This window comes from Sander lucioperca, chromosome 18 (assembly GCF_008315115.2).
Source record: "Sander lucioperca isolate FBNREF2018 chromosome 18, SLUC_FBN_1.2, whole genome shotgun sequence".
Taxonomy (NCBI): domain Eukaryota; kingdom Metazoa; phylum Chordata; class Actinopteri; order Perciformes; family Percidae; genus Sander; species Sander lucioperca.
In genome coordinates this window covers 29,574,494-29,595,985 of record NC_050190.1, presented here as the reverse complement: position 1 = coordinate 29,595,985, position 21,492 = coordinate 29,574,494, and the positions used below count along the sequence as shown (strand labels likewise).

The following is a 21,492-nucleotide window of genomic DNA, read 5'->3' as shown; positions in this document are numbered from 1 at the left end:
TTTAAACATAATTTAAGCGTCAAGAAGAAAAAGTCAAATGTCCAGAAAAGCAACGAAAACGCCACCAAAAAGCAACACAACTTTGGGGGAAAAGAAGTGACGAGAACGTTGAAAAGTTTAATATCACTGTAATCTAAATCTAAATGAGTCATTTAAAGACATCACTGTGGGCTAACTCGTCATCACATCTGGCATTATTTTTACGGACTATATGATAATTGATTGCAGGGTTCAACGCTAAGGGTTTTTCAATTGTACAGTCGGGCAAGTAAAAAGAAATCGGAGGAAAAACCTCACAAAAAAAATCAGGGTGGCCGGGTTGGTTCAGTGGGTAGAGCAGGCGCACGTATACTGAGAGGTTTATGTCTGGACGCAGAGGTCCAGGGTTAGAATCCGACCTGTGACCATTTCCTGCATGTCTTCCCCCCTCTCTCTCTCCCCTTTCTCACCTAGCTGTCCTATCGAAAAAAGGCGGAAAAGCCCAAAAAATAATTTGATTTATTAAAAAAAAAAAACGTAAAAAAATATCAGGGAAAAAAAGTCAGACTTCCGGGGGGGAAAAAAATGTCAAAAAAGAAAATGTAGACAAAAACGTTAAAAAAAACCCAAAAAGGTCCAAAAAAATTGAAAACGTTGAAAGCATCAAAGTGTAATAAATGTTGAAAAAAAACATCTAAAGCATCAAATGCCAACTCAATTCCTGATTGGCCAACGGCACATTCATATCAAATGATTGATGACACGATGAGTGGGTTGTCATATTTACTGGCCCAAAGTGGCGTTTAACTTGCCATCGAGGAACCCTTATTGTTGAACCCTGATTTGTCTACTAGAATCATTAGTTGACACCATGCATCAAATGAAATGTGAAGAGTTGTACGAGCACTCTGAACGTTTGGAGTCATGGAGTCATACTCCAATGGGAAGATTTAGTGCTAAATGACTTCATTAAATCGGCATTCAGCTGAGTGAACTGAATCCCAGACCATCAGTTCTGTTCAGAAATCCTGACTGGAATTACATCAATTGTACAAAAACCTGGAGTAGTTTATCACCTATTGTCCAACTTGAACTATTAATATACTTAAGAGTTGCAAAGATGAATCCATTAGTTGTCAACTATTAAATTAATCGCCAACTATTTTGATAATCGATTAATCGGTTTGAGTCAGAAAAGTCAAACTTTCTCTGATTCCAGCTTTCTAGTTTCTTCTCTCCTCTGTGACAGTAAACTGAATATCTTTGAGTTGTGGACAAAATAGGACATTTGAGGACATCATCTTGGGCTTCTGGGAAACACTGGTCCTCATGTTTTAAACATTTTCTGACATTTTATAGAGCAAACAACTAATCGGAAAAATAATCGACAGATTAATCGCCGATGAAAATGATCGTGGGTTGCAGCCCTACTTATATACTTGCACGCCATTTGGAGTAGATGATGAAGTTGTTTCCCCAATGTTAAATATTGCACTTTGTGATGTCATCCTGTTATGACCACTGAGCACGTGTGATGGCATTAACCCCGACGCTGAAGCCCAATCTCTCAGCGCGGGGAGCTGAAGGTTTGCACCGGAGACATTTGTAAAAACTGTATCGATGTTGGATTGGTCGGTCAACAATGTCAGTGTCCGTTGCCGCCCTCCGACAGGATGCGACTGGGCTCTGTGAACCGGGCGGTGGCGATGTAGAAGAGGGCGGGACCGGGCACGAGGGCCAACAGGGGCAGGTCCTGCTCCAGCTTGTCCAATCGGGAGATAGAGATGATGCCGTACGCGTGGAGCAGCCAATGGCTGAACAGGACCACCAGACGCTTCTTCTTAGTGACGAGGTTCTTAAAAGACTGTGGGGACACACACACACACACACACACACACACACACACACAGTCAGAATTAATCATACTAGGTGATCAGTTTCCAATAAACACTAAATGTGCTCGTCAAACAATGGACTATTTTTAATATTAGTGAGCAATCTTTCCAGCAATAATATTAAGACACATGCCACCACATGCTACATATTAGAAAGACCGAGAGTGCAGCGAGTGCTGTTACCTGTATCTCCGAGGCAGACATGTAAACAGCCAGTGTGACCAGAGACAGGACCAGTATGATGTAGGGAAACGCATAGTCTGAAACATACACTCACGTCACTCACAGCTGCACAATCAAACACCGTTGGTTAGTCTGCGTGTTGGTCATTTACTGAACAACTCTCAAACCAGTTGGATGTGAACTCAGTTGCTCAGGCCTGCAGCAGAGCTAGCGTCAAAAAAAGATGTTGAAAGTGTAAAAAGTTGTTTAGAAAAGAATTTAAAATGCCCTTTTAAAAAGCATAAAAAATGGCCAAAAATGTCAACAAAAGCGACAAAAAAAAAAAAAAATCCCACTTAATATTATCTTTAAATCACAGCCAGGTCATAGACTGATCCCCGCCGACATTATCTTTAAATCACAGCCAGGTCATAGACTGATCCCCGCCGACATTATCTTTAAATCACAGCCAGGTCATAGACTGATCCCCGCCGACATTATCTTTAAATCACAGCCAGGTCATAGACTGATCCCTGCCGACATTATCTTTAAATCACAGCCAGGTCATAGACTGATCCCTGCCGACATTATCTTTAAATCACAGCCAGGTCATAGACTGATCCCTGCCGACATTATCTTTAAATCACAGCCAGGTAATAGACTGATCCCTGCCGACATTATCTTCAAGGTGTTGACACTGTGGATTCGTTGAACTCTTTCACTGTTTTTTAAGTTCAATAAATGCACTACCACAAATTGCACTACGACCACTGCACACACTCTACCATAGCACCCTATCATGGTCATTGCGTCACATGGTCAGTCCATACTAGACCTTTTTAATCACTTCACAAATTGTTTACTCTTTAAATTCCTGTGAGTGATTTTTATGTATGTGAGATATATGTGTGCATGTGTGTTTGTTGTGTTATGGTTGTCTAAGCTACTGGATGCCTGAAATTTCCATCGGGATGAATAAAGTATCTATCTATCTATCTAAACATATTGCCAAAAGTCAACGAGTAGTGGTGTTAAATAATGGTGAGCAGGGTTAGCCTCCAGCTTCTCTTCCTGCTGCGCCTCTATACTCACAGAGCAGTCCTCCGCCCACCGCCTGCAGCACAGTGAGGATGGGGAAGAAGTACAGAGCAGCGTAGATGCTCTTGAAGCGATCCGATTTGCCCAGGCCGCACGCTATCTGCTTCACCAACAGAGGACGCAGCAGCATCATCAGCACCAGGCAGAACGCGTAGTAGATTAACACGATGGTGTAGCTGAGGAAGAGAGAAACAAGAGGCCGTCAAATGAGTGATAATAAACAAAAATCACAACTAACCAGAGGACACTTGGACGAAGAATATCAGAAAACATGAACAAAATCTAAATGCTGTTTGAAAGACTTCTCCGCACTGCCAGAAATACATTTTGGTTTTCGTTGTTTGTCTTTAATTGTCTTGTCTTTAATGAATTCAAAATTTGGGCCTGTTGTCAGTGCTTACAGCGGGTAGACAGCCTCCTGCGTGCAGTGTAACGTGTTGACGTAGTCCGGACTGGGGTTGTAGAGCATGGTGTACCAGTCTGACAGCATCTGGACTCGGCAGGAATGGATGCTGAGCTCCCCCACCGGCTCGGTGACCAGCAAGGTGACCACGGCCGACACGCTGCACTCCAACATGGCTGCTATGTGCTGCAGCAGAGCGCTGGAACTGGACACACAACAACACACACAACAGCACAAGATCAGACAACAGAAACACCAGTAATGGTGGGCGTCTGCTTCATTTCTTTCATTTTCATTTGTAGGACATTTAAAATTAAAACTAAACGGTGAAAATTGCTATTGTTATGCAATTGGTGATCCATTGCACATACTGTATATTCTTTGCAAATTCTGCACTCAACCCATTCAGCCTCTTTTTTTCTTAAAGTGCTCATATTATGCTCCTTTTTAGGTTCATAGTTGTATTTAGAGGTTATATCAGAATAGGTTTACACAGTATAATTTTCAGAAAACATATTTGTGTTGTACTGCACATCGCTGCAGCTCCTCTTTTCACCCTGTGTGTTGAGCTCTCTGTTTTAGCTACAGAATGAGGCATCACACTTCTGTACCATCTTTGTTGGGAGTCGCACATGCTCAGTAGCTAGGTAAGGACTACTAGCCAGTCAGAAGCAGAGTATGAGGGCGCGCCACGCTAGCAGCTAGGTGAGCATTATAACGCGTGTTCCAAAGTGACCACGTTTGTCTCTGAAGTAAAGGCTGGACTACAATAGAGCTGTTTGGAGCAGTTTGTGAACAGTGTTTTCTGTTGGAGATGGTAAGTCCCTTTGTAAATCTATAACGTGCACAAAAAAATATATATAACACAATAAAGGAAAGGGGAAAAGCCAAAAAGCATAATATGAGTACTTTAAGCAATTTCTTATGCAATGTCTATTTTTCTGTATTTATTGTTTATATCATAGTAGGGCCGTTTTTTTGGCAGTTTGCAGATTATCTGAATCTGCATTTTCATTTTCACTGTAAATGGTCTCGGTTTCATTAACTACTAATAATCAGTATCGGCCTTGAAAAACCAGTATCGGTCGATCCCTATTTTATATTAATGTTTAATATGTTTGTTTGTTTGTTTGTTTGTTTGTGTATGCATCTTTCACCAAGGCAAATTCTACATACAGTAAGGGTAACTTTCTGTGGCAATAAAGCCTTTTCTGATTCTGATTCTGAAAATGCGGCATTTGTCGTGAGGCAAACCACCAGTCAAATCTAATTTTTCTCTTTAATTTAATTAAAAGCCTGAACCTGGTTTATGAAACATGGTTTCCTGAAAATAAGCCTGGTTTACTGGCGCCACTTGTAATATTTCTTAATGAAAGATGTTGGTTTTGATATAGGGCTGGGCAATATATCGATATTTCGACGTTAAAGGCAGCATTACAGTAAAGTGATGTCATTTTCTGAACTTACCAGAGTGTTCTAGCTGTTCTAATATTTGCATCCATTGTATCCACATTATTGATGATTATTTATCTAAAATTTCATTGTGTAAATATTTTTGTTAAAGCACCAATAGTCAACCCTAAAATATCGTCGCAATATCGGCATCGAGGTGTCTGGCCAAACATACTGTGACATCTGATTTTCTGCATAATCAGCCCTATTTTGATCCGATAGTAACTCTAGGGCAGGTTTCAATGTGGAAGAGAATAGATAATACCGATACTTTTCTTGCTTCTGAAGGAACAAAGCATTGGAAATGTCCTACTCCACGGATATTATTTGATGCTCTGTGAGTGTGAGTAATCCTCCTCACCTCTTCTTTCCAGAGTACCACTCGATGAAGAACCAGTGCAGCACTAAGGGCAACATGGCCATAAAGCCCAGATAGAGCCAGTCGTAGAGCTCAGGGGATTCAGTGCAGCGTTGGCACACCTTCTGGAGGTTGGCCCGCTCTCCTCGAGGACAAACCTGGCAGGACGGACCGAGATGGCAGTGATTAGCAGGGCCTGACATTAACGCTCGCCAGTACGCTCTGCGTTCGGGCAAGTGGAATGCTTATTACAACTCCTGTAGAGATGGTCCGATACCATTTCTTGCTTCCCGATACTGATTCCGATACATGAACTTGCGTATCGGCTGATACCGGGTAGCGATCCGATACCAGTGTGTCATATATTTTATTATGCTTTAACAGCTGTATACTACTATCCCTGTATGGATGATATGATTTCTATCTTTGTTGTCGGTCTGGCTCAGGTTAAACTCTTTGTGAAACATGAACAAACACAAACAATGAATGCCACAGAACCTTCTTTCATTATCCAGTTTGACAGTCAGTCATAACGGAAAAAGAACATAAATAATCTACTTTAAAGTAGATTTTCTTTGGGGCTAAATTACGTGGTATCGGATCTGTGCATAAACTCCAGTACTTTCCGATACCGATTCCAGCATCTTCGGTGGTAACGAAGGCTTTTCCATTACTGGTATTGGTATCGGAACATCTCTAATTACAACAATCCGGCTCTCTTAGGCTACATTTTGGTTTAAAAACTAATATCTTTTGCTACGTTTACACCTCCCATTCACACTGCTCTGGTGTTTCTGAGCCCCTAAAACGGAGACATTTGAAAACACTTCTGATCCGTTTTGGTTTGGAATCTGCGGGGTTGCGCTGCAGTCTCAACGGCCGCAAACGGAGACTTTTGGCAACACCAGAGACGGTTCTAAACTTTAACACCGACTCTGACGCCAATGTTTCGCCGCCTGATTCGGTCTTATGACGTCTCGTTCTCTGAGACTAAGCTACTAATGTTAACATGGCAACTACCAGCAACGGGCAGAGTATACATGCTGCCTCCTGTTTACCCCGGCACGCGCATGCCCAGTATGCGAGAATGTTGATGAGATATGCGGTTTTGGGCGTGTTGGTTTAAACGGAGATTAGTTCTTCCACTGGAGCCAGAAACACGTGTGTGCACGGAGATCACTTTTAATTCAAAACTCTGCTTAAAAAACAAAACACAGCAGTGTAAATGTAGCCTTAGATGGATGACAGGCAATGCCCCACAGTCCAACACATAAATGTTACCCATCAGCAGTCAGACACAAATCTGATCTTCAGTACTTACGCCACACTCTCCCTCCACTGATCCATTGAACATCATCCTGCCACAGTATGTGCCTGGGCACGTTGAACTCATGGCCACAGCTGCAAAGACATACAAACACCGTACACACCAGTCACACAGCCGTTTGGCAGCACAATCACTTGGTTATAGGTAATGTTCCATTATGGTTTCAAACATTAACATTTGAAACTCTTAGTTTCGGTGTAAGTCGGATTGTTTTTCCTAGCTACGTTGTGACACGGACGACGAAAAAAAGTAATGATGCCTAGAGCTGATTTTAAAAGTGTCCCGAGTTAATCAAACCACAAGTAAGCGAGTTCAAGGCTTCCACTGTCCATTCATGGTTAGGATTTTCCACGAGGAAGATGAGCTGAGCTGTAACAGTAACTTTAGCTGTTCCGGTCAACAGTATTTTCTCGTAACTAACTTTAATATGTAGCTATAACATGGTGTGTGGTATTTTTGAAGCTCTTGTCCTTCATCTTTTCCATGCATTCAGCATTTAAAAGCATTTAAGATTGACCTGTCAGAATCCACATACAGTGGTGCTCATAAGTTTATGAACCCATGCCAAAGAGGAATAAAAAATGCCTTAATTAAAAAAATGAGGAAAAATCCAACCTTTAAGGACACCAATTTTCTTTGTGAATGAATAATGTATCGTAAATAAATAAATGTTCTTCCTTAAAATACAGGGGGCATAAGTAAGTACACCCCTATGTTAAATTCCCATAGAGGCAGGCAGACTTTGATTTTTAAAGGCCAGTTATTTCATGGATCCAGGATACTATGCATCCTGATAAAGTTCCCTTGGTCTTTGGAATTAAAATAGCCCCACATCATCACATCCCCTTCACCATACCTAGAGATTGGCATGGGGTACTTTCCATAAAATCATCTCTCAATGCAAATCAAACCAGCCATTAGGCTAACTGAAATAAAACCATGCCAATCTCTAGGTATGGTGAAGGGTATGTGATGATGTGGGGCTATTTTAATTCCAAAGACCAAGGGAACTTTATCAGGATGCATAGTATCCTGGATCCATGAAATAACTGGCCTTTAAAAATAAAAGTCTGCCTGCCTCTATGGGAATTTAACATAGGGGTGTACTTACTTATGTCCCCTGTATTTTAAGGAAGAACATTTATTTATTTACGATACATTATTCATTCACAAAGAAAACTGGTGTCCTTAAAGATTGGATTTTTCCTCATTTTTTTAATTAAGGCATTAAGATCAAGGCATTAAGTTTTTTTTATTCCTCTTTTTAGTTAACTTTAGCATGGGTTCATAAACTTATGAGCACAACTGTACCCACTGACTCTAAATCAGTTACAGAGATGGGAAATAGTCTACAGGACCATTTCACAGTTGTAAATATAAACATTCTAAATGGCCCCAAGTTGACTTCCTGTTGCAATGTTTGTGAAGGACATCAACTGACAGGAAGTTAACAAGGGGCCAGACTGTTGCCTAGCAATGGAATTCCATTGAAAACGGTCATTAAGTCTCTCAGTGTATTGCCATATCAGCAAATCCAATGGGTGTCTAGCTAGTTAATTTAGCTAGCTAGATAAGGCAGCTGACGGTTATATCAAATTAACGTTCAGAGCTTTCTGGAGCGAACCATAACATTTACATTAGCTTGTGACCAACACAAACACAAGCCGGTTTCGGAGATAATTGTACGAAATTGCCGCAACCGACACAAAACATTAGCTAGCTACTCTCACAAGTTGGTGTTTAAATTGTCATGAATACACTCGTCGGTTTTCTAAAGAGAAAACGTTAGCTCCTACTCAATAATATGTGATTGTAACGTTATAACCAGTGCAGTGGGATGTTATTATCTAGCTAGCTAACGTTAGCTAGCTAGCTAGTTCACAGCTAACGTCATTAAAGCCAAACTATAGCTAGCTAACTAGGATGTGCGACGCTAGCGTCAAATTATTTCAACAAGCTATGAAAAGTCAAAATTGAACGCAACTTTAACTTACCCATTCTGTGCCCAATAATGTTTAAAAACAAGGTTTCTCGCCTCAGTCCTACAGTATTTTCATTTGTTAGTAAGCTGTTAGGCAAACCGGATGCGGACGAAAATGAGGTAGCACAACCCGGAAAGCAAGTTTTTTTAAAAACGCTTTATTGAAACAACAAAAACTTTACAACACTGAAAAAAATAGAAACAAAAAAACATACAAATAAAAAAAGAATTTGAGAATTTAAGTGCTGTTGGACTCAACAACAAAATAGAATTCTAGATTAATGAGGCAATTTTAGTCCGAAAGCGCGCACAAAAATACAGTAGGCCTAATGTTGAATGACATTTTTGCAAAAGGAACATGCATGCAAGCGGTTTAAAATAGTTTATTACAGGAATAGTATTCGTGTTACATTGTAATCTTAGTTTATTTGCATTCAATCTGAAAAATACAGATTGGCCTAACAGGTTGACATCAAGTATCCTGCATCCTTCTTAATGCAAGGCTGCCAGCTGCTGGAAATAATAAACATTCATCCAGATATTATTAATTACTAATACATAAACAACTACCTTCTAGCCTTCTACTACCTAAATCATCCTGTGTTTATTAAACCGGTCTCCTGTAACCCTGATTTCTCAGCTCAGTTCTTGACTTTTCAAGTAATAGGCAGATGAAGATTTTGGGGCTTTATATCCCTGAATTTGTGCAGAAAAATATTTAAATATTTAAACACAGTGACATCTGGTGGTTTGCAAAACGTATAGCAGCCCTTTCAGATGGGCCGAAAACACAACACCTCTCTGATTTGAATAGTTTTAGTCTCATTTGTGCAATAAAAGTTCCACATGCCTGTGTGTTATTATTACAGCTATACTTTTGTTTAGAAGTACTGCATTTATTGATATATTGTGCAATAAGGTAAATGTAAATACAATTTGTAAATGATGCATTATCCAAAAAGCCTACATTTTTTGCTGACACAAAACCTTAATGTAGGCAAAGAATTTGTAATAAGGGAAGAAGTTCCACTCTCTTGTTACTTCTGGCTTCTGAACTGGTTGTAGTTCCACCAGAGTTCCATATAGGGGGCGCTCACAGGCCAGTGCAGAATGAATGGGACTCTATGGAGCTATACCCCTCAAAATCCACTTTTCTCAGGATATCATTTCTTCTCCTCCCCTGACCTGTGTCCTATAGGAATGACCTGATGTTACGGAAGTTTCCCCCTTTGTTTTATCATATCACAACATTCTGGAAATTTAGATCGTGCAACAAGGCAGGCCTGCTTGGTTCTTTTGTAGAATGATTGTAAAGATTTACAAAAAATATGTTCACGGCATTTCCTCTCTAACTGGGACGTTTTGGGACCAATTGGTGGGATTGCTGTGGACCAAGTACACACGGAGATACACTGGTAAGAGATAATAACGTTTAACCAGATAACCAGCTAATTTAAATAGCACACGTTACTGTATTGTGTGTAGAGTTTAGATTCTCTGCCCGAGCCCGAACTCAGCCCTTCATCAAGTGTTTGTGTTTTTTTAATCATTACTTTATTAGCCTAATTGGGTGGGGAGAAAGCTCTGCCTCTCCAGCTTCTCCCGTAGCTCTGGGTGTATGTCCTGCATTGACTTGAATGTGAGGTCAACTGTGCTAAATCGTGTCTCCCTCATCTGTAGCACTGTCTTCGATAATTGCGCAACCAGGCCAGATTGTTTCAGATATCTCACGAGTCCTTTAGCAGCAGATACGGTCTCTCCTATATCCGGCGCGTTGTCAGCCAGTGCGTCAGAATGCAGACCGTGGTGAAGGACAGTATTAATTAGGTGATCGAGACAAGAAAGTCTCCTATATGGTTACAGGGCTTTGATTATGTTGCTGCCTTGATCTGTTACCCACAGGTAAAAGGAATTGTAGTTGAGAACGTCAGTTATAACGGCCCACGTATTAAAAAATTGTCGGGTTGAAATCGGGCTCAGGCTCGGACACAACGTGCACGGGCTCGGGTCGATCTTGATTTTTTGGGCCCGATCTAAGCTTTCATTGTGTGAACAGTGAACTCAATTTAATATTGTATGTGGCGTTTTCTTTTGTGGGATGCAAATCATCCACCAAAACAAGTTCCTTCCCGAGACTATTTTGCAGAGCCACCGTCGCTGCGTCCAGAGCTTAGCGCCGCCCAAGATGATTGTGATTGGTTTAAAGAAATACAAACAGCCCAGACAGCCTATCTCCACAGTGCTGTTGTTTGGCAATACAAAACTACAGTCGAATCGTCGCAGTGTCTGAAAAAGGATCATTTCATTCGGGCTATATAGGGGTTCTAAAAGTGTCTGATTTTAGGCCTACATAGAATTGCTTGGTTTTTCCCAATAAATCATAGCCTATTTTGGTATTAGGCTATCAGCCTAATAATAATAGGCCTACTGATAAGAACAATAAGAAGTAAGGGTACTCATGTGGACAAAAATTAGAAGAAGTGGTGAGGAATGGTCCTGGTCCATTTCAGGCATTGCTTTTATACCTACTTATAAAGCCATTTAACATGGACATAGCAAATCCATATATCGCCAGTTACCATGGCAACTGCATTAAACGTCACATGACGCTGTGAGCACGGTCATATAAAAGGCGTGGTTTGAGAGAGGTAGCGAGACTCGAGAGCAAGAGGCAGCCAGGTAGAGAGACCCCGAGAGAGAGAGAGAGAGAGAGAGAGAGAGAGAGAGAGAGAGAGAGAGAGAGAGAGAGAGAGAGAGAGAGAGAGAGAGAGAGAGAGATGATGATGTGATTCGCGTGATTCGCGTTCACACCTGGGATTTCCGAAGCTGGTCTCGTCTGCTTTCAGAGCTGTTATTCATGGAGATATAGATAGATAGATATAGATATAGAGAGCAGTAGAATCATGGCTAGCGTTATTTTTCCTTAGAGAAATCAACAGGGTGACAGTTACACTGCACACGTCTCTCCGACGATGTTTTCTTTTGTCTTCCAGCGGCGTTGAAGCAGCTATATGGAAAAAAAAAAAGAAATGGACTGACTTTCTTCTCCTCTCCTTACGAAGGATTTCAAAGGCCAAAAAAAATCTGTATCCTACAACACACGTACAGTAACTTAAATGGAGTTATAAATATAGGCTACATGGGCTTTTTTTGCAGCCTGCCGTGTACGTGCACTCAAAAACATCCAGAGGAAACGGTTAGCTCTGTGCCGAAACATGAAGAAAACAAGCGACTGGAGCAACATGACTGATGGAGAGACGTAGCTTGTTTGTTTGGAGGTTACTGTGGACAGATACAATGACCAAAGTCTGAGATAACACAAGGAAGAAAAGGAAATAAATAAACCACGTTTCACAGCCAAATAACGGGCATGTAACGTATGCACATTTTTAACAAAATGTTAATAGGCTTATACGACTCTGGCCAATTTTATTTTACGGAATGTAAAACCAATAACTTCCGGGTAAGTTGTTTAACTGCTGTCTTGTGAAGAAACAAAGTGAGTTCTTGTTGTGGTAACATGAGGCTAAACCTAAAACAGCTGCATTTGCTAATTAGCTTAGCTAGTTAAGTCGCCTAATAGACCTTTTCAATGGAATTCCATTGCTAGGCAACAGCATGGCCCCTTGTTAACTTCCTGTCAGTTGGGTTTAGAATGTTTACATCTGTGAAATGGTCTATATAGCAAAAAAGTCTGCTGTTGTGTATCTGTATATTTCAGAGTATAGGCTACATAATGTAGGTGTGTCATGTTATAATCACTGTAGCTACCAGTATTCCTCTACCATCATACCTGTATCAAGTCAAATGCAGTGGTGAATGTAGTTTATCGTATCATAATATAGCAACATCTTAAAATAACTATAATTTGATAAATGTTATAATATGCCATCAAAATTGACAAGTGCATATGTAAATGGCATTGAAAATATATATTCCAACAAGATAATTAAAAGGAAACTAGCAAAAGGAAGAGACAAAAAAAAGAGCAACTTTAGATAAGAAACAATTAAATCCTATCAGAGTTGTAAATCCTAAAAAATAAAAAATAAATCTGTTCAGAAGTAACTAAATCTCTACACATGTAGTCTACTTCTTATGATGTGCTCATAGATCAAGTGTGGCATCAGGCGTTATTATATACTTTGATCTTAAACACTGTTGTACTGCCCATGTTAACTTACTAGATATTGCACTATATGACAGTTATTTCAAACCAGCCTAATACGCTGGACATGGATTTGACTTCCCCTTGTTTTTCCCTTCCTTCTGTTGATGAATTTGAAAATAATGAAAATAGAAATCTACAAATGGATGAGGAGGAGTTATCAGCAGCTGCGTTTGAACCCATGAAACCAACGCGGACTGGCTGTAATCTGAATGGATGCGTGTGAGACGAGGGGTGACTTTTGTTGGGCTGTTTTTGTGCTTCGTCGATGGATTCGCATGTTAGCACCGCCCTGCGGGGCAGCAGCGGCAGCAACTACACAGCTGACACCTCGGGTCCGAGCTTCACCGACCAGCTGGGCACTACCTCACCTGTTGTGCCAAGGTAAACCACTCCGTCCGTCCACTTTTCCATCTTTCCTTTCTGCTTTAAAGCCTCTGAACAACCACACAGGTGATTTTACATATTCTGGCTGATTAGACTTCTGCTCAGGTTGAAGGTGGGCCGGAGCTTAGATGGGAATTTATTAGGCTCGTACGAGAATAGGCTAGGCCTGCGCAGAACCGATCACTGCCGATCGGCGCCCAATGCATGCCGGTTTAATTTTGTGTCCGACTTGATCCCGACTTGCTCTGACGTCATGCACACGTGGCCAACGATAACCTCACGGGATCGAGGCGGCTGCAGTTTTGGGAGGCAGGCTCTGCAGTTGCTCTCCACCGACTGGAGAAAATCAAATATCACGATATTTTTGACCAAATGACATGATATTGCGACAATATTGTAGGGTTGACAATTTGTGCTTTCACAAAATATTAACACAATGAGAGATTTGATAAATAATCACCAATACTGTGGATATAATGACTAAGTGGGTAAATGCAAATATTAGAACCGCTAGAACAGTCTGATAAGTTCAGAAAATGACATCACTTTACCTTAATGTAGCCTTTCAAACCAGGAAAAGACAACTCGTGTCATATTGCCATATTACAATATCCAAAATCTAAGACGATATCTAGCGTCATATATCAATGTCGATATAATATTGATATATTGCCCAGCCCTACTCTCAGCTGATCTAACAGCTGATTGGTTCAGAATCGACTTAACATGATGACGTTTTATATAAACTTTTTAATGTTTTTGAATTGGAGGGATTTTAATTGCTATTTGTCAGATGTAAAGGCTTATTGTGTACAGAACACATGTTGTGTGGCTGATAGTGACGTTTAGAAGTCAGAGAGACTAAATACCGTTCAGATTACGGATCATTTACAGTCTGTTGTTCCTTAACATCAGCAACAGATCACATGTAGAGCATTTTGACAGCTACTCTGTCTTAATAAAAACAACTACAAGCTGATATATGGGTCTGATAACATTTTATTAAATCGCAATCGGACCTAACAGGATGTGAGTGTTTCTGTGACTTCCTGTTCAGTCTGAAGGCTGCTGGAAACACCTGTAAAGTGTCCGACTTGGCCGCGGCTTTTTGTCCCCGCCCCCTGCTGCTGCCACCTGCTCTCGTCCGCTTTGCAGGCGAGGCGCAGCTCATCTCGAACGAGCCTACTATGTCACAAATTTCATTTACCAATAAAGAATGGTAAAGCTGTCATTTGTCCCGCCCTAACAGGTGCAGAGCTAACAGTAGGCTCAGGAAGATGTCAATCAATCTATACACAGCCACACAGTCCTGGGAAGAGGTCCAATCAGCCAGATTAACGGAAAACACCTGTGTGGGTGTTCAGAGCCTTTAAAACTCAAGTTGCAGTGTGAAAATGTGTATGTGTATGTGTGTGCAGGGTTCAAAATTAACAGTTTTGTACACCAGTCCAACTGGCTTAGTGAATGTTCAAATTTTACCAGCCACTCAATACATTACCGTTGTTTTTTGGCTGGTGAGTGAAGCAAATCCACCACCAACCACATGCTTATTTTACAAGCGTTTGGCTGGTAGATGGTGCTAATTTTGGACCTGTGTGTGGCTCCACAATTTAGCAACTGGTTGAATTACTTGAGGAAGCAAGTTATCCACGAGTTCCACTCAACCTAACAGAAGGAATTTCTACAGGCACAGGCACAGGCACCAGCACCGTCCATGCACCCTTTCCTGGAGCTGCAGTGACATATAGCTGACACAGACACATTTTTAACCGTCAAAAAAAAAGAAACAAGCTATTTTATGAGAGATACAATTAGCGAGGGGAATTGATTTCATTATCTCAAATGTAGGAGTAGACTGATGCCTGCAAGTCTGTGCATTCAAACACAGCTCACTTTCACAATCTGTGCGGCAAAAATATTTACACACGTGTGCATGCGCACGCTCAAGGATATTTGACAGGTTAACAAGTGGTAATGTTGTATTTTGTTCACAGGGTGTTGCAAAAGACACAGGGCAGCCCCAAGGGAGCTGACTGAGAGATGTCAGTCAGGGTTAACTTACAGGGTTGACTAGCCAACTGTGTTGTGCGCAGCGATTGCAAAGACACTGATTGGTCAGAAGCTGGAGATCCCGCCCTCTCTGCCTTGCGACACCCTACAACGTCAGGGTTTTACGTCAAAGATTTTGCCAATTTTGAGTAAAGTATACTATACTATACTTAAACTACGTCAATCTATCGCACTAGTATAAAAAACCAGCCCCATTGAATACGTTTATTTTTTTAAACATTTTGTGAGAACATATTGTATCCAGACTGTGATGATGGTACAATTTATTTCTGCCTCTTTCTTCTTCTTTTTTTGGTTCTTTAGGGTTGTTTCCATAGTGACCAGCCTAGTGACCGCCACCACAGAGGCCACATTGGGAAACACAGGAAACCTATCGACGTTCAGAGACCATAGAGGGAGCGAGCTCGGTCCAATCCATCCGGCGTCGACCCCGTCGGTGCTGAGCGCCGCTGAGAGTAAGTCTGTCCTGCAGGGCATCACCGTGGCAACTCAGGCCCTGGTACTCCTCGCCATCTTCCTCCTCTCCAGCCTCGGTAACTCGGCAGTCGTCGTCGTCATCATCAAACACAGACAGCTTCGGACAGTGACCAATGCTTTCATCATGTCGCTGTCCTTGTCTGACTTCCTCACGGCTGTGTTGTGTCTGCCGTTCTCCTTCGTCATGCTCTTCAGCAAGGATGGTACCTGGATGTTCGGGGATCGTTTCTGCGTGGCCAACGGCTTTTTCAACACCTGCTTTGGTATCATCTCCACCCTGACTATGACTTTGATCTCCTTTGACAGGTACTACGCCATAGTCAGACAGCCGCAGGCCAAAATAGGGCGCCAGAAAGCAACTCAGTTGTTGATCGCTGTGTGGTTAACTGCAGTCATTTTCTCTTTGCCTTGGTATCTCTTAGTCCGACCGCCTACAGAAATCCATAAGCGAGGTTTCTACCACTGTATGTACGTGTTCCACTCCAGGACTTCACGCATGGGGACGGCTTACAGCATCTGCCTTATCGTCGTATGTTACTTACTGCCCTTCGCCCTCATGTGTTTTTGTCATTACAACATCTGTAAGGCCGTTCGTCTCTCTGAAATCCGAGTCCGGCCGGTGACCACGTACGCATACTTACTGCGGTTCTACAGTGAAATGCGAACAGCCACCACAGTTCTGATTATGATTGTTTTCATCATTTTCTGTTGGGGGCCATATTGTTTAATGGGGTTGGTTACAGCATTGGGGGACTACACGTTCAACCCGGCAATGGACACAGTGGCCATCTGGCTAGCCTGGGCAAACGGAGCCATCAACCCTCTGATCTACGCCCTGAGGAACCCCAATATATCCATGTTACTGGGGCGGAGCAGAGAGGAGGGCTATCGGACCAGAAATATCGCTGCGTACCTCTCCAGCCAAACCCAGAACCGCGAGGTTCGGCTCAACCAAGCGGAGAGGATCAGGGACCGCTACGTGAGTCGCGTAGGGGTGAATAATAACAGCCGGCTGTCAAATTCAAGTCCTGGAAAAGGAGGAGGGGGAGGAGAGGTGGCAATGTGGGCCTGTAAAAACCCTGCCGTGTTCTTCTGCAGGGACGCCCAGCCTGACACTGCAACACTTCCTAACTCCGTCAGTGCGCCAAAGAGGAAGACAGCGGACACCAGCCTGTGACGTTCTGGAAGAGCGCTGAACCATCAAACGATTGTTTTCATCTTATCTAATATGCTGTTGTGGATCTAGAGACTGAAGACGAAATACCTGATAGTATTTATGTGTCTCTCAGATCACACTCTAAAATGTTTATGATTCAAACCACCACTTGATCATCATTTGTCAGGAATCAAAAGGATCATTCACAGAACTATGTGGGAGGACAACAAGTTATGACGGTGAAATCGTAATTTAAGCAGCTGTTGTACGGTCAATGAAATTCCTTCCTAATTTATGAGGACACCATTAAGTCCTCTCAAGGATCCACGGGATCGCCTGACGGACCCCTGGAAACCCTTCAATGGTTAATCATGAAAGGGGATGCAAAACATTTCTGTAGAAAACCATGATGAGTTTGCGCTTGTATTAAAAAAAGGGCTTCATGTCATATCATATGTAAATGCAGCATATGGATATGGAAAACTATCAAGGATCGAGCATTTCCTTAATCCTTTAATCCTAAACCTTAACATGTTTAGAACATATGTGTTCTGTACATGTCATTTTCAGACTGTCCTCTTCAGAAAAATGACACAATCGATCATTTTCTTAAATGGCTAAAACAACCGAGAGTTGGAAGCAATGGCCTGGTCACACCAGAAAGTGGCACGGTGAATTTCATCCACACATCCTGGAAAATGCGATGGTGACTACTGTAGCTGGCGAGCTACCCACTAACACCACGCAGTTACCTAAAGCACCGCTTCAGCCAGCCAGTTTGTAGAGTTAAAGGCAGGGTTGGTGATGTTGAAAAGCTAGCAAGATTTGAAAGTAGCATCTCCTCGGGGCTCCGACCCACACGCAGACATGCACGAGCACCGCTGCGCCGCTGCTTCAGAGCAGAGCGGAGAAAGGACTGCAGTCTTACTTCATGTCTCGTTCACCGCTAAGCAAACACCTCATATTATCATACCGAATGTTTAACACAATCATGACTACTGTTAGCAATGCAGGGACGCCGCGCATTGAGCTCAGGCTCGTACACAGGCGGGGTCGAGTACGCACAACGGGGCAAGGAGGCATTTCATTGTTTTTTTTCAAGCGGACCGCAAAGCAGTGATTGGTGACCGTTTTTACAGGATTACAGCAGCTACAGATGACGGATCTTTTTTGTTCCTTTTTCAGAGCCCATAAGTTATATATAGCTGTCGGGGTGTACAGTATATTGGAAATAGTTACCAACCCTGCCTTTAACACAATTTATTTAAGAGACATACAGTATATTTATACTGTTGAATATATAATGAATAGGGCTGGGTACCGAGTTCAATACTTTTTAGGCACCGACCAAATTGCCTCTAAAGTATCGAGTATCGAAAAATGCCTCGTCATTCGATACCTAATTTCAATATCTAAGGAGTAAATCTCATGCTAATCAGCATGCAGCATGCTTCCACCAGGATGTTTTTGAGTGCCTGTTTAGCGTTACACGTCGTAGAGAAAAACTCTACGTTACGCAAAGACACGGGGCTCATGTAGTAGGACTTGAAAAATGAATAAAAAAGTTGTAAAAGCTGTTGTGACCAGGCCAGTAGGGAGGTGGTTAGAAGATATTTCACTAACCTTAACCAGTAGTTTCAGTTGCCTAAATGTAACTAAACCTTAACCTTAGAGGTTGTAGATCAGAAACGGTGCATATAAACAGTCATATGGAACGTTTCGTGGTCTTAAGACCACTTTTTAAAGGTCTTGTCTCGGAATCGACCACAGTCTTGTCTCGGTCTGAGATAAAGAGGACTTGGGATTTTATTTCTAGACCACAACTGCAGGGATATGACTGAATTTCCTGTGCGTTGTCTGGTTTATGTGTTAACATAATTACTGTGATTGCATGTTAAACTTCCTGCTTCAAATGCAACCAATAACTTGACTCATTTCTATGAAATGTGTTACTGTTAACCCCCTCTCACCGCCCCCTTAACACGCACTCCCAAGAAAGTGAATGCGGGAGACAGTAGAAGAAGCTCTGGCTGTCTGGGAGATGTCAGCCAAATCGTTCAAGAAGTTGTACAAGCTGTTGTGACCAGGCCAGTAGGGAGGTGGTTATAAGTTATTTCCCTTACCTTAACCAAGTAGGTTCAGTTGCCTAAATGTAACCAAACCTTAACCTCAGAGGTTGTAGATCAGAAACTGCATATAAACAGTCATATGGATCGTTTCAGAAGGCAGCAACAAACTACATATGTTGTCGTTTAGGTGTGACGACTTGTTGCGTTTTTACCATATCTGTATGTTAGCCTGTTGTGGCATTATTTTGTATTTATTAGGTAAAAGTTACTGTTGATTGCATTTATGATTATTAATCTGTGTAAAGGTGTCAGTTTGAATAAGTCTCAGGTTTTGGGTAACCTTCTCACAAATACGGTGAAAGATTGAACCTTGTGAGTCAAGATGTGAGGACTGTTCAAACTGTTTTGTTCAGTTCAGCCGATAAGCTTTGTTAATTATGTTAAATGGCTCAAGAAACCACCTGCAGCAAAGCTATCCCATCATATGGCCATCATCGATTTTGCGGTTTCAGACCGTTTTAACCAGGAAATAACTGTATACATTATTAAGCGGGGGCAAGCTGACATGGAGCTCCCCAAGGTTGAAAGCTACGGATTTTGTCAGTGATGATGATTCAGTTTAGCTTGAAGATTCAGTTTTAAAGATTAGTTTGTCCTGTCACATTCTCATGAATGGGTTTGTATGATATCGTACGAAAACGTATGTACACATATCTTTCGAAATTGGCCGACTGCCAGCCGGTCTTGTTTAGTCGTCTTTACAGTTAAATTTAGCTGATAAAAAAGTATGGGAACCGGCTTCAGAGCACTGCACGCTCTCAGTTATTTCGGAGGCTGTTGATAGTTGATTGACAAAAAACTTGAGATGAAAATGCATTTAGACATATGGACATTGTTTAGCCAACAAACGGTGACTTTGAGCCTGGTACATGGCACAGTGAGCTGCCGCAGTATACAGTGAAGTTTAGCCAACAATTAGTGAGAGTCATGTGGCGGCGACAGTTAGGTTTAGGCACCAAACTAGTTAAGATTAGAAAAAATATCGTGGTTTGGATTAAAACACTCCCGGGACATGAACATGCGTTACCTGGGTGAAAATCTTATGTTACCCCAAGACACAAACTCTTCTCCCAGAGTTGAAAGCTCTGTGTTGTATGACCCAGCTGTCCAATTTACATTGCTTTACTTTTCGTAGCTATATGTACGAATGGTCCAAGAGAACAGCCTTGTTTGTTTACATCCGGAACACCTCTTCCGTTATTGAACATCAGCACATCATTTAAAAGGTGGAGAGAGCTTCAGATTCTGAATAAACTTCATTTCAAATGCAGAGTTGGAATTATACAAGCTGCAGGAAACGGTAGCTATAGAAGCTAATGTTTCAGCTTGATGCAACACTGGCTCACCACAGCATCACTTTTCTTTTTACATTTTACAAACATCCAGTAGTAGTAGTAGTGTAGTGTTACTCTCTTTTGTCTCTTGTCTTGCTGTGACTTTGATGTAATGAAGAGGTGAAGTTTTAAAGGTTATCATTTTCCATCCTTTGTCACAGCAGGAAAAAGCAGAGGTGTAAATAAAACAACTGATGATGGCTCTGTTGATCAATGAGCGAGCATCATGTGCTGTTCCATAGCTGCAGCACACTAATGTGTTTAGTTAAACAAGTCTAAAAAAAAAAAGTCTGCTGTGAGAGTGATTCATTATAAGGTCATCTCCATGTTCTAATATGTATGATACCAAGACATGATGGAGGAGAGTGTGGGAGATGTCAGTGGCTGTGCTGCAAAAGAACAAGTATTTTTTTTAGAGGAAACCAAAGAAAGATGAGCTACATTTCTTTATGTGAGTTATGGCGTTTTTCCATTACATGGTACCTGCTCGACTCGCCTCGTCTCGTCTCGACTTGGCACACTGTGCGTCCGTTTTCCATTGCAGATTTTAGTACCGCCTCAGCGTGGCTGGTCGTAAGCCGGCTCGACGCACACACCAGCGCACAAGTATAAACATCAGGCCACTTGAGCTTGTTTTACAGTTCTGCGGAGGCTCCACGCAGAGCTTTCGCCGTAGCCTGTGTAATATGTGGCCTGATGTATACATTTGTCAGCTGGTGTGTGCGTCGAGCCAGCATGTGTGTGTGTGTGTATGTAGGATACAACGAAAGCTCTGCCTGGACTGGAGCCTCCGCAGAACTGAAACAAGCGGCGCCGCAGTAAACTGCCGTGACCTAACACAGAACGTGGAAGGTGTGTTGTTATTGCCACAGCCAGAAGACACATTTTGTTTCAGAAGAAGCTGGAGGCAGCAACAAAAAAACACAGCTGGCTAAACTGTTTAAAAATAGCGGGTTTGTTCAGGACACCCCCGTCTGTCGCTTTCACGTCACCTTTTCGGCTCGCCTCAGCTCGCTTGGAACCTCGACTGAGGAGGTACTAAAAAAAGTACCTGTTAGCAGGTACCAGGTACTTTTTTTTGTAATGGAAAACCAAAAAAGGCGAGTAGAGTCGAGG

General features: G+C 42.0%; 2 protein-coding genes across 3 annotated transcripts; one reads left to right on the top strand and one right to left on the bottom strand.

Moving 5' to 3' along the window:
* Nucleotides 1-1,205: 1,205 nt before the first annotated feature.
* On the bottom strand, nucleotides 1,206-8,796 carry LOC116065698 (jnk1/mapk8 associated membrane protein). The gene is made up of 7 exons (XM_031321274.2): nucleotides 8,669-8,796; nucleotides 6,669-6,748; nucleotides 5,351-5,505; nucleotides 3,536-3,742; nucleotides 3,129-3,310; nucleotides 2,058-2,134; nucleotides 1,206-1,843 (listed from the first exon to the last, which is right to left on the bottom strand). The coding sequence occupies exons 1-7, from the start codon at nucleotides 8,670-8,672 to the stop codon at nucleotides 1,625-1,627; spliced, it is 924 nt and encodes a 307-aa protein (XP_031177134.1). The 5' UTR covers nucleotides 8,673-8,796; the 3' UTR covers nucleotides 1,206-1,624.
* Nucleotides 8,797-11,443: 2,647 nt separating this feature from the next.
* On the top strand, nucleotides 11,444-17,341 carry LOC116065787 (G-protein coupled receptor 135). 2 transcript variants are annotated; one of them, XM_035994992.1, is made up of 3 exons: nucleotides 11,444-12,118; nucleotides 12,956-13,207; nucleotides 15,584-17,341. In XM_035994992.1, exons 2-3 carry the CDS (start codon nucleotides 13,092-13,094, stop codon nucleotides 16,932-16,934), a joined length of 1,467 nt encoding a protein of 488 aa, XP_035850885.1. In that variant the 5' UTR covers nucleotides 11,444-12,118; nucleotides 12,956-13,091; the 3' UTR covers nucleotides 16,935-17,341. The 2 variants fall into 2 exon arrangements, with proteins under 2 accessions (XP_035850885.1, XP_031177289.1); XM_031321429.2 differs by having other exon boundaries at nucleotides 11,444-13,207.
* The last annotated feature ends 4,151 nt before the right edge of the window (nucleotides 17,342-21,492 follow it).